General features: G+C 34.5%; 1 protein-coding gene across 1 annotated transcript in view; it reads right to left on the bottom strand.

Moving 5' to 3' along the window:
- Positions 1-12,519, bottom strand: part of ST18 (suppression of tumorigenicity 18, zinc finger) — a gene marked incomplete at its 5' end in the record, with an annotated part of 71,893 nt that extends 59,374 nt beyond the window's left edge. The window contains 3 exons of the mRNA XM_010024193.1: positions 3,892-3,922; positions 5,781-5,835; positions 12,415-12,519. Coding sequence (XP_010022495.1) covers positions 3,892-3,922; positions 5,781-5,835; positions 12,415-12,519 — 191 coding nt within the window. The remainder of the gene's footprint in view (positions 1-3,891; positions 3,923-5,780; positions 5,836-12,414) is intronic.
- Positions 12,520-12,784: the final 265 nt, after the last annotated feature.

Below are 12,784 nucleotides of genomic sequence, written 5' to 3'. Positions count from 1 at the left end.
TTAGCAGAATGTAGAATTAGTAATAACTACTTCAGTTAGTAAAATTATTTTTAGTATGCTGTCAATACTGTTACTTATATCAACATACCTCTCAAACATTTTGGATAAAGTTTAAGAATACATTTTAGTAACGTAACCCTTCTGAAATACTTCAGCAGGGTTGTTTTGCTGGTTTCTCAGCCTCCTAACCGAGACAGCAGCAAGGGGTGACATGTCCAATTACTCCTTCTATCAAAGACACATCCAGACAGCTCTAGCTCTGCTCGATTACTTCTCTCTCTTTTAAAACATTCAAGATACTCATATCTCTATATATTCACACTGAATAATTCAAATTATTTGAATATCTAAAATGTTTCACAACATCTGGAACAAGAGTTCCAGATAAAAAATAACTTTCTTTACTTTTGAAGAAACAGTCCTTTTGAAAAAGTGATCCAGCACTACAGAGACTAAAGGAAGTGTAACTATTCACACCAAAGAGCAGGACTATTCTCCATGAGTTGAAACACCAGTACCTTGTAGAGTCTTCATTAATCATTAGTGACATAAACCAGAAAGACTTGGTTCCACCTGTATCTAACCCAGAAAAGGTACACTTTCTGTTCAGATACAGACTTAGTCAAATTGATCTATGCTTTTGTACTCCCTTGCTTGGATCAATTCAATTTGCTCTTCCATAGTCTGACCCAGATGCCACTCCATAACCTACAGATGGTTCATCTTACTGTATCCCATCTGTTAAATGGAACACAGTAATGAGAATACATCACACCAATATTCTTCACTTTCCTTTGGTTTTCATTCTAATCCTGAACACAGCTGAAGGTCCTGGTCCTTTCAGTGGTCCATGACTAAATCATCTAAGAGAACACCTCTTCTTTCTGCTTTTTGCAGAAGATAGATACAACAGAATTGTTATGCCCAAAAGATGCCAGATTCAAACTTGAATGTATGGGAGAGAGATCCCTTGTCTTCAGTATTTACTTCTACCACATAGCATTTTGCTATGTTTAAGTTGTAATAAAAAGTTCATCTCTTCCTGTGGGTAGTTTAGCTACCAATGAAATCACCACAGCACAAATTCCTAAATGAAAAATTAAACCATGCTTTTCACAAGTAAATAATTAAGACTGAAAGGGCAATTCTCTTTTGAAGGACTTACTAAGTTTAGCATATTATGCTTCAACACTACAACATATACAGTAGATATTCTTAAAGTCTTATAAATCTGAACTAATAACGCAGCAGAATTACTAATAATCATATGTAAAGAATATTATTTATATGATACTGAAATTTGGGGTTCCTTAAAGCATATAATTACTTGAAATAAGTGCAAGTTTGACACTTAAAAAGGAGTTGTATATAGGTGCTCAATATCTAAACATGCTGTCCCCTGAAAACTCAGTGCAGTGCAAGAGAATTTGTAGTTATTTTACTAGACAGAAAAAAAATAAAACTCAATTTGTCCCTTAAGGTCATGTTTTTCTGAAAATATACTTTTTATGCAGAAAGATGGGTCTATTTTCAAGAAAAGAAGGATGATAGCAACACCATTGGCCAGATTTCTGGGCGAAATCTCAGCTTTCTTGAAATCAATAGATTTTTTGACATTGAATTCCATTAAGCAAGAATTCAACCCCTGAAATTTAGAAAAGAGACATTTTCATGCATTATTGTGTCTAATTTGTGAATACAACTCTTTGTTTTGCTTTTCACTTATTTAATTTTCTACTTTTGTGAAACACAACTTACAGAATAAGAAAAGGCTAACAATTGCTCTAGAACTAATCAATGTTATGAAACTAATAATAAAACAATATAAGCATGTAAGCTTATGTAGTGCCTTTCATGTAGAAGTATCCCAAGGCACTTTGTAACAGAAACTCAATAAGGAGTGCAAAAGTGCTTTGTCAGATATGATAAGCCAGGGGAAAAGGGGAAATTAATTAAGCGTGGATTTAAATATCTCAGCCGAGGCAGCATTTAGAACCTTGGTCAGAAAAGACAGTGGTTCCAATATCTGTATCCAGGGAATACAACAGACTATTTCAGTCTTTAATTCTTGAGGAATATTCAGTAATTTTTTCACAATAATTTGTGTATGAGTAACAGGAACTCAGTTCATAGACTGTATTTCCAAAAGACCTCTTCCTGCCTCTCTTCATCTAGTTTTTCATAAACAAATAGATCATAAAAGTTGATCATCTGACTTTTATGCCAGTAAAGCCACTTGACTGTGAAGATATCCAGTATGGAATTTGGTACTATTGAAATTACAGATACCAAGTTGATGACTGCGCAATGGGTTTTCTGGCTGTTTAGCTCACCATTTTAAACCAATGTATGTATTCTTATGGAGGTAGTCCACACTTCTGACAATCTATTACACAGCAGTTCGTAAGATACCATGTATTTCACAAGGAAAAGCAAAATGGCTTGAGAAAAGCTATAGTAATTGATAATGCATAAATTACAGCTTCCCTGATGTTGCAGAAACTTGCACATCCTCTATTTTTCAAACATTTTTCTCTTAGGAACACATGGACCATCCTCAATTTTGGATGACTGCCTCTTCGGATTAATGCATCCTTCTGGTGCATAAATTATGGGTTCACAGGGAAAAAGGAGAAGTGCTAAATCTCAGGAAACTGAAGCCGTACAGAAAAATGAGATTCACAATAGAACTGAATGAGTGACTCACCATGAATAATTTATCCAAAAAGTTAGCCTCCACTTCTGTTCACGGAATATCTACAAGAAGCTTATAATTTGCTCAGGTTTATTATTTAAAAAAATCCATAAAATATCGTATATCTTCACTGCAGATAACTTCCTGTGACTATTTCATGCCTTGTCTTAAGACAGAGTGGCATTTTGGTCAAATAAATCTCATGATGAAGTTTCTGTTCCCTAGATGAATAAACCCACAAGCATGTACTTCACATACCTGCTCTGGTTAAGAAAGCAGTTCAGTAGGAAGTGATGAAAGTGAGTGCAGGCAAAATAGACTAATTTAAAAAAAATTCTTAAGAGTTTCTGCCAAATATTTTCAGTATTCATATAGCAGTCGTAACCCACTGTAATTTTGATTAATAACTCTAAGAATTTTTTTCTTGAGGGACATGAAGAATGAACTTGACCCAGAGGAAACTGGAATTTAATTATATATACTCTTTTTTTAAGATGTGGTTCTGAATAATATGCTGGTCTTTCCAGAGCTTGTTCTAAGCTCTTGGACCAGTTATTAAGAGTTGGTGCACCCAATAAGATTAAGGTACTAATGTTAAAATTTTACTAGATTATTCGTGATCTGAAATATCCTTCTACAATTTCCGGATTTGAATGGACTGTCACGCTTTCTGCAAATTTTGAAAAGTACTGTCTGCTACTTCAATAAAATATGAAACCTCAGCAAGTTAAGAAAGAATGAGCCATTAGTACATTTAGGATTTACAATACTTTACAGAGACTATGAAATTTATAAAAGCCATCTAAAAAAACCTTCTAAATGTTAATACATCTTCGAATGTTCAGGTGTTGAACTTGATATGATACTTATCACACGAAAAAGAAGACTGAAGACTGATCAGAAAACACACTCTTGTTTTATGCCCTGTCACAAGCTGAAAATAAAGACAGCATGCCCAAATTCTACCCACTTTACATTACTTTTGATTATGTTTGCATAATTATTGCTAACATTGCTTTTTTCTCAGTATACTTAAAAAGTGAATCTGCAGCAAGTACTCTTTTTCAGATCTATGCTAAATCTTTACATAATGCATTATTTGCTGGATTCTCTGTTTTATAGCAATACCATTGGTATGAATTTATCAATATAATCAGAAAATAATACTGAAAAAAATAAACAACTTGAGTTCTTACCTGAGCTCTTGAGCTATAGAGTCCACTTGAACTGTTAATAAAAGCAGGAAACAATTAATTAGTTTACACTTCTAGATTTGTGCTTTCTGCAACCTTGCACCTCCCTGTCTGTGATGGCAGAGGAGTGGCTATCAAAATACAGCTGATTATTTCATGCTAACCACAGGACTGTAGCTACTAGTGGCAAACATTAACTGAACATCTCAGCCATTTTAGGATGCATAAAACCTGGAGTATGATATTCAGTGGAACAAAAATAAAAATAAAAGAGAAAGTACCAGTTTTTATTGAAAATAGAAGAGCAAACCTCTGCTTTTTCTGAATTTTAATTAAATCTGGGAATGACAAGGGCTAGTGTTTAGAGATACCTACATGCATAAGGATATAGAGCATACTGACAAAGCCAACAGGTGGTTCTAAGGATTACTCACATCTCACAGGGAACTTCAATTGTTCCCAATTCTTGGGAAATGTTCCTGATTTCTACAGTTGTGTGTGCATGTGTATAAAAAAATACAAAGACATTTCATTAGTACTAAAAATGTGTTGTTAGGTTTTTGAGTGAAAAGTGTATGAATCCCTTTTTAAATAGAACTAAAGTCTGCTAAGCCAGCCAGACTGTTTTAACTCACAGCCCTAACCAACAGAGAAGGTATGCTCTAACGCTAAAGTGTGAATAACTTCCTTATTCAATAACTTTGTTCAAGTCCTTTGTTCTGATACTTTTGAAATCCATATGAATTTTACACTCATTTCAGAGAACATTACTTGGGGATGTATCAAAACACTGATAGTATAATGATTATGTTTCTTTAGAAAGGCTTGTCTGTATTTATCCTATTTTCTGCAGGTGGTTTGTGGCACTCCCACCTCCTTCCTCTGTCTTTTCCTGAGTGAAGTCTAGCACTTTTCACCCCTTTGGTAATTTGAAGCTAGAGAACTAAGCCAAACCACACTTTAATTTTTCATTCTGACCACAACTTGAAGCTGAAGGCATGATATTAACAATCCGGAACTACTGAGTTGTGACAATGAGTTAAATCGGTCTGTTTTACACAATGCTAAGAGTGCACAATTCACATAAAAATCAATGTGAATGATGGGTGCTTTGAACCTCTGAAAACAGTCATAAGCAAAAATGTTCATAGGGCAGGCAAAACTTTGACATTTATTTTTAAGTATCTCAATTTTTCACTCATTATCAAGAGTCACAAAATGTGTTATGAATTAAAATAAAAAGTTATTTTCCTGGAAGGGCTGTGTTGATAGTCAATCATGTTTTCCAGATGCTGAGATCATTAACGGCCTGTTTATCTCTCAGAACTGCATTTCCATCTGTTCCTTAGAAAAAGAGAGGAATAGCTGGGAAATACAACTATGTTATAACTTTGCAAAACAAAACAAGAGCCCCAGCACTTAGAAAAAGTACAGGGTTCTCCTCTGCTGCATACAGCTGCACCTTTTGATTAAAGTAAATTTACTTCTGGACCATTTATGCAACTAATTTACAGATAATTAATGGCAATAGATATAAAAACGTTCAGATGGCTGAGACAAACTTTTATAAATTATTTTGAAAGCATCCATTCAATATTGTCTGGCTTTATTCTGTATGGAAAATCTTTGTTTGCATAATAAAAAGCATAACCTTTATTTTCTTTGAGAAATAACTCAAAATAGCATACAGTAGATTTTTTTCTGCTTTTCTTTAAACCATAGCTAATGACATTGTGCCTCTTAATACTGGCAGTCTGTGTCCTGCTTTGATTAGAAAAGCAACACTAAGGAAGCTACATACTCTGTTACTGCACATTAGGGACTATGCACAGGAACTGTCATATTTCATAGTGTGTTTGGCACAGGGTTGTGGAACGTGCTTGCTAACTCACCCTTGGTTCCTTTTGAGCGTGTGCGCAGCTTTTTATTTTCCCCATCTGCATCCATCTGTAATATTAACACAAAGTCTTTAATTCATTCTTTTTGCCATTGATAAAAAAAGTCTCCAATGCTTTTTTTTTTTTCCTCTCCACATTTTCAAAGGCTAGACAGTAATAGAAAGAAGAATAATCATGCCTTATTAATCTTGTCAAAGAGATAAAAAGCCATCTGTGAATATCTAGTAAATACCTAGGAGATACCTTTAATGATACAGATTTGTTTAATAAAGTGATGGTTATGAGTGACTCTGTAAGGTTTAATGACAAGGTCTACAGGTGTTAGCTGAAGGTATAAGGTTAGAAACAGCAATGCTGTCTGAGTGCTGCTTTCACCTTCCACCTCCTGGAGGAAAAGGTTCCAGTAAGCCACAGTGCCTATAGGCACTCTGCATTATTGTTGCACCTGAAGCATATCTTAATAGGTGTGTTGTAACCTGCATTTCTGACGACTTCATCCTTAAAATGTGAAACCTTCTTGCTTGAATATGCATGTATAGCTTTGAAATGTTTCACCACTTAATCAGCTCTTTCTTACAGAAGTTTTGGTCAGAGACAGTTAAAGATTTGTATGAGGTTTTAGGAGAACTTAGTGTCCAGTTTTGTATTTCATATTAAAAAAAACAAAACCAAACAACCAAAAACTCCACCCCCACCCCCACTCCCACAAAAGTAGGCTGATGCTGTAAGATTTCTAGCTGATGTAAGAGAGACCTTTCAAGATCAGCTGTTCTCATGACACTTTTGGCTACATCTAAACCAGTGCTGGAAATATGCACCTTCTGGTCTTGGATCTGGCCCAGACCCATAATTGTAGGGGCAGGTTTTCAATCCATGGATTTTATTACAAACCCCTGAAATTCAAAGGGATTAAGATTTCATGTTGTAGTGTGGAGAGCTGCAGTGACATACAACAGATTGTACAACGGTATAATTTTGACCATGTCTAGGGAGGCAAGATCCTCTTCTTTCTAAAAGTAACTCTTAATTTTCATGTGAGGAAGTTTCTCTCATGAGGAATTTTTGTCTAGACAAAACTCTGAAGTTCTTCTTCAGTCTCTGGTAGTATGTTACTTTCTATCTTTGCTTCGAATTTCACTTTCTCTGTTTATAAAAAGGTGATCATCAAACCTACTGTAGACAAAGCAATTCCCATGTGCTTCTGCAGATCAATATGCAGGAACAAATGCAGACATGAGTATCTGATATGTATAACTGTGTTGGGCAATAGATAAATGTATTCTGTGGATACCAGAAGTTGCCTATGCCTTGCATTTTTCCCTGCAAAAGATTGCAAAATAAAAAACAATGTCAATAGAAGATTCTATTATTTCACTTTTCCTTTCTGAGAATCAACATAACTGATTTGCCCTGCTGAGGGAAGATACAAGAAGCAATGTTTGTGCCTTTTTCCATTTAAAGGGTCTGAGAATCTGAGGATGCTTTATTTTTAGCTTTATGTGACTCAGATAACTAAGACATTTTGAAGGTCCTACCTGAAAGAACATTGCAGAATATGACAAAATTGGCCTGAGAAAGAAAAAGAAAATTCAGCCTTTCTAGGGGAGAAAAAGAGTTTCTCTAATTCCCTGTTTTTTTTCTGTTTGTTGTTATATATGGTTGCACATTGTATACAACTACTGGAATAAAAATACCTATTTTCAGAAGAGAACACAAGCATTTGAAAAGGGTATTCATGTACTTGAAGAAGCCTAATTCTAGAACACAGATAAGCAATATCTAAAATGAAAATATAAATTGATCAAAAAGCACCTCAAAGCCAGACAATGATATCTTTTCTTTGTTTAAATTTACATCCAATGTTGATTATTAGCAGGAAAGGAACATAAGTGGTTTGTGTTTATGTAGTAAGGCTGATGGCAGCCTTTACTTGTTACTATCCTTAAAACCTGGAGAATGAGATTTTGCAATGTGACTGCAATGGTAATGGGAAACATGGCTCTCTTCTCTGATGCCGAGTTGTGATTGAAGGCACTGACCTGCCATAGACTTATAATAGGGGAGCAGGTGTGGCAATGATGGACTTTAATTTCCTTTAATAAACCTTTTATGTGCCACACTTTTACTGCCATTCTATGCTCTCCAAGGTCCTGCACATAATAGGTTCATTACTTTTGATTACTATAGTCTATTGAGACAAACAACTCCAGAACACACTATATATTATGTTCAGTTAAACCAATATAGACTATTTATCCACTGTGCATTATTTCACCTGCAACTCTACGGACAAAATTAACAACAGCTCCTGTAAGCTAAAACTATTAAAACCACTGGTACTCCTTTGTCATCATTTCATAATAAATACCACACCAATCACAGTGCTGTTCTTTTAATTATGAAACAAAAAGTGTCCACTGCTTCTACTGAACAGCAGTTACTTTGGTCTAAATAGCATGGTGCATTGTGATGAATATTTAAAAACTGCACAATGAGTGAAAACCAACAATAAAATCAATTCAGGTGATTCTTCTATTGATTTTCTTTCCTTGTAATAATTTGAAACTATGAAAGATGTTTAAGCAACCAAAAATTTATAGGACTATTTAGCCTGGTCCATGTCACATTAAAATAATCATCATGTCTCTCTTGCATAAAAAACAACTTACAAAAAGTCCAGTGCATTAACTTGAAAATTACACATGATGGAATAAAACTGTGAAATCTTTTAAGTATGTCAGCCAAAAGACCTGTCTTGCTCAAAATTTAAGTGTAATATCTTCAAGTTTTCATAGTTCTTTCAGAGACACTGAAAAATGAACAGAGTTTCTTACTTCTGATTTTTATCTACATAGTAATTGTTTTACATTAAATTACAACCACAGACGGTTAGCAAGAAGTATTCAAACTTTTAAATCACCCGTGCAACAACAAAAAAATTACACTCCGAGAAATTCCATCCAAAGTTTTAAAGGTAATTGTTATCAAGGTGTTAATTTGAGAGGCGTATCTTATTACTGCTGTGTACTGTAAAGACTGGATGAATTCTGGAAGGTGCTTCATGCTTTCAAAGCTGGGGATGGTCAGGCCTCCCGGCACATACACTGTCTTGAAAAAAGAAGCCGTAAGAGAGAAATAGAATGGCCATGTCTGCACAAAATCTTTGCACACTACTAATTCTTGTAACCACCAGGACTATTGGGATAATATCTAAGTCCTTGCCAGGAAAATCTTATTGGGACTTATAGTGCTTATTTCTTAAGGGCAAGCTTCACAAAAATGACAAGTGAATAGCGGAATTAATTCCACTTTATCTTGGTGTTATATACCTACATTCTCCGATTTGATAGGTTTGAAAACCATCTAAACATTTTCTTTTAAAAATTATTTGAAACTAGCTAATAGACTCAAAAGGAATTAATGGGAGATACAGTCAGAAACACAGCAACAGAGGGGTGGCAGCTATGCAGTCCCAAATCATTAGGAAGCAGGCTAAGAAATACATGTATGCCTTAGAATTGCTTCAGTTGTGCCCTGTTTCTGTGATTTGGAAATTTACTGAGGATGTTGAAGTTGAAGTATTTTCTGAAAGCATGTTCCAACAAATGTCCCTAAGTTTATGAATGCTTTCTGTTTGACTTCATGAATTTCAATTTGATCCTCCCTCCACCTTTCCTTCAATAGTGGTTGGGACTTCAGGGTAAGTCGATAACTAGAAAATTGACTGAGTCACCAACGCTACCACAAATTCAAAGTGGAGTAACTTGCTGTGTGACTGCTACAGGGTATTCATGTTTCCCCAGATGAACTTACTGGTGGAATAACAGCAATCATACTTTCTGAGCAAACTGTTTCAGAGTTCCTGGCTGCAGAAACCAAATGCTACTTCTTCTGTTTGTACCATGCCACTGCAGTCAGCAGGCTCGAGAGCAGCACCTGGAAATACTTCCCTGAGTGAAAGAATCAGGATTTGGCTCTGAGTTTGTTTTTTCTGTGCCTGGAGTCTATCTGTGCACATGTGCATGTACTGATATTATAATGGGATCCAAGAATATGACTAACAGCTGAAAATAGGGCATATGCAATAAATTATAATAGTATCAATAATAATAATAGCAACTATTTTAGTTTACTTGCACATTTTTAATTTTGAATTTCAAAACCTAAATTGATACTACTGTCTTGGTAAGATAGTTTTAAAGCACATCACATCATCACTGTGAAATAAATAAACTATGACTTGGGAAGGCTGGTGCTACTGACATAGGTAAAATTGAAATGCATCTCCCAGAAAGAGCTAATATAAGAGCAGTTCACTTTCTAAGTTTTATTGTAATGTTTATACAAACACGACTTCATTGGAGAGGGTTTCACACTGCTGGTGTGGCAGTCTATTTCCTTTTGCACAACTAGCTAGAGGAAAAGAAATCACCAGTTTATCTAGAGGTAAGGAGCACAAAAGCGGACATTTTGATGTGATTTTCCAACTAAAATTTACATCTTATTTTCAAAATTCAGTTGGCCATCAACTTATTTCTCTATGACGAAGTTTAACTGATTTTGAGAGGTCTAAAAAAAGCATACCTTTACTATTTTTAATTTATAAACTACTTATGTTTGCATAGCGGCAACAACAACATCTGTCACTAGACTAATGAACTTAGCCATAAAGACCCCATAGCTTGATGATTTTTAAGGCACACAAATCCATCCTGAAGTCCCAAATTGCGAAGTTGAAGTCAGACACTGCTAAACACTTCAAACAGGTTTGTGGTCTACTGTGTCCTAGGGTGACGCAACACTGTGTGTGCCTCTGCCTACAATAAATAATAACCTCAGAGGAAGCTTTCCAGTGCTTTTGGCAATGTTTCTTTTCAATATCTCATTTAAGAATCTAACACATAGAATATGTCATAAAGAACAAGATTTTTTGAAATAAATCTGAAAACAAGAACATTTCCTATAGCCTGTCCAGAAGTATGCAGCATCATTTGGTTGTCTCTATATGCATGTGCTGACTGCATCTTTCACTATATGATGGGTTTTTTTAATACAAAGTATTGATGGCAGGCTGAGAACTACGGTATGAAAAAAGAAATGCAAAGTACACATAAAGCAACTTCTAGATAAAGCTTATAAATTCTGATTACTAGCAGTAAAAAAATCCAAAATCCAAACACAAAATTTTTAGGAACATTGCTTGTGCCATAGTTGTTTCTTGTTCATCTTTCTATTCACAACATGTTGATGTCCAGAAAAGAGAAAAAATATTTGCACACTAGGTGTTCTTGAATACTATTACTAAAAATATGCCTTTTTTGGTGATTTTAATTATTCTTAACCAAGGAGTCATCTCATCTTTATTTTTGAAACTTTTCCTTCAGTTTACATGATGTCATTCTTAATTTCTCTAGGTGAAAGTTGAATAACATGTAAATAATTGGTTCAGATATATTCATCCTTGGGAATTAAAGTAAGTAAGTACATTTACTGAATGCAAACTTTAAAGCATGTTTATAACACATATATATCATCAACAATTTGGCATTTTATAGTGTGTTTTAATGATATGCATATTTTTGAGAAGTACATGTTTTTCATATTGAAGTCACTACTTGAAAATATGTAGAAACAAAACAAACCTTAAATTGGAGGCAAGCTTGAGTAGCTTTGTAATGAGAATGATTTATTTTGATTCTCACTTCTGATTTCTGAGTTGTCACTGCTGTTGTATACTTCATCCATGCAACTTTGCACAACTGGCAGTGTTGAATATAAACCAAAGCCATATGTTTATGTCCTTTTGCCAAACGACTACAGCAAATAGTTCTATTATTCCCTTAGGTAACCAACGTGTGCCAAGTATTTCTATTAGTCTTCTTTACCAAGGGTTTAGAGGGCAGAGTCACAGCTTTGTGAAATTAAGGGGCAACTGCTAGCTTTTTAAATGAAATTTAAAAATTATATAAAAAAATTATATAGTCTACAATGCTGAAATGCGGCTTAACCCAGACCGATGTGTGATCCTACTTTCTGGAGGCTTTTTTTTTCTGGATTTTTATTTTGTACATAGTTCAGTGTCTTGTCACTATTTCCTAGGCTACTAGGTACTAAATATTTTAGAAGAAAGAAACTGTCAGTATTCAAAAAGAAAATAAGTGCTTTGACACCTTGACATCTTTTATGAATACACCAAAGTTTTTATCCCACCCAACTGATATATAGTTAAAAAAACTTATTAGGCATTACTAAAAAGAAAAAATCACAAATATGCTATCTCAGACTAAATTTAAGCAGTGCATTATGAAATACATCCTTACTCCTGGAGTCTTACAGATTCAAAGATAATTGTGTTCCTGTCAGTATGTAATGCCAACAGAGTCTAGTTCTGAAACCTCAAAGCTAGAATTTCAAGGTATTTACAAAGATTTATATCTTTTTCAATTGTTCAAATTGTTCAGTATTGTTATACCTAACTGTTGAAGATTGCTGTTCTCAAAACAGTAAATGCTCTGCAAGAAAAATAGTCCTAGTGTACAAGACACTATACATGAAACCAAATAGCATTCTAGTGCTAATACAGATATATTTTTAACTCAGATTATTTTTTGTAAATATATTATCCCACCTTTGCGTGTTTCCAGGTGAAAATACGTGCAGATTCCAAAGGACCAAATTCGTTACTCAGCCCAAGATGCCTTGTCTGATTTAACAGATAATCCTGAAATTCATTCTCGGGGGAAAAAAAAAAAAAAAAAGGAAAAAAAAAGCCCAAACAAAAAAAACAAAACCAAAACCCAGCTATACTAAATAAAACACAGACGTAACAGGTGAAACAGGACACTTTAAATGCACTGTTTTCTTATGCGGTTTTTAAAGATGTGATATAAGGCATCAATGATGCTTCTGAAAGGCAGAAATAATAGCAATTTTTCTTTTGCTATGGTACTTTCTTTACATTGTTAATACCTTTTACAATAGCTTGAAATAGACCTGTT

This window comes from Nestor notabilis, unplaced genomic scaffold (assembly GCF_000696875.1).
Source record: "Nestor notabilis isolate BGI_N333 unplaced genomic scaffold, ASM69687v1 scaffold24171, whole genome shotgun sequence".
NCBI classification, from domain to species: domain Eukaryota; kingdom Metazoa; phylum Chordata; class Aves; order Psittaciformes; family Psittacidae; genus Nestor; species Nestor notabilis.
The sequence above is the reverse complement of the archived record's forward strand: the minus strand, read 5'-3'. Positions and strand labels throughout refer to the sequence as shown.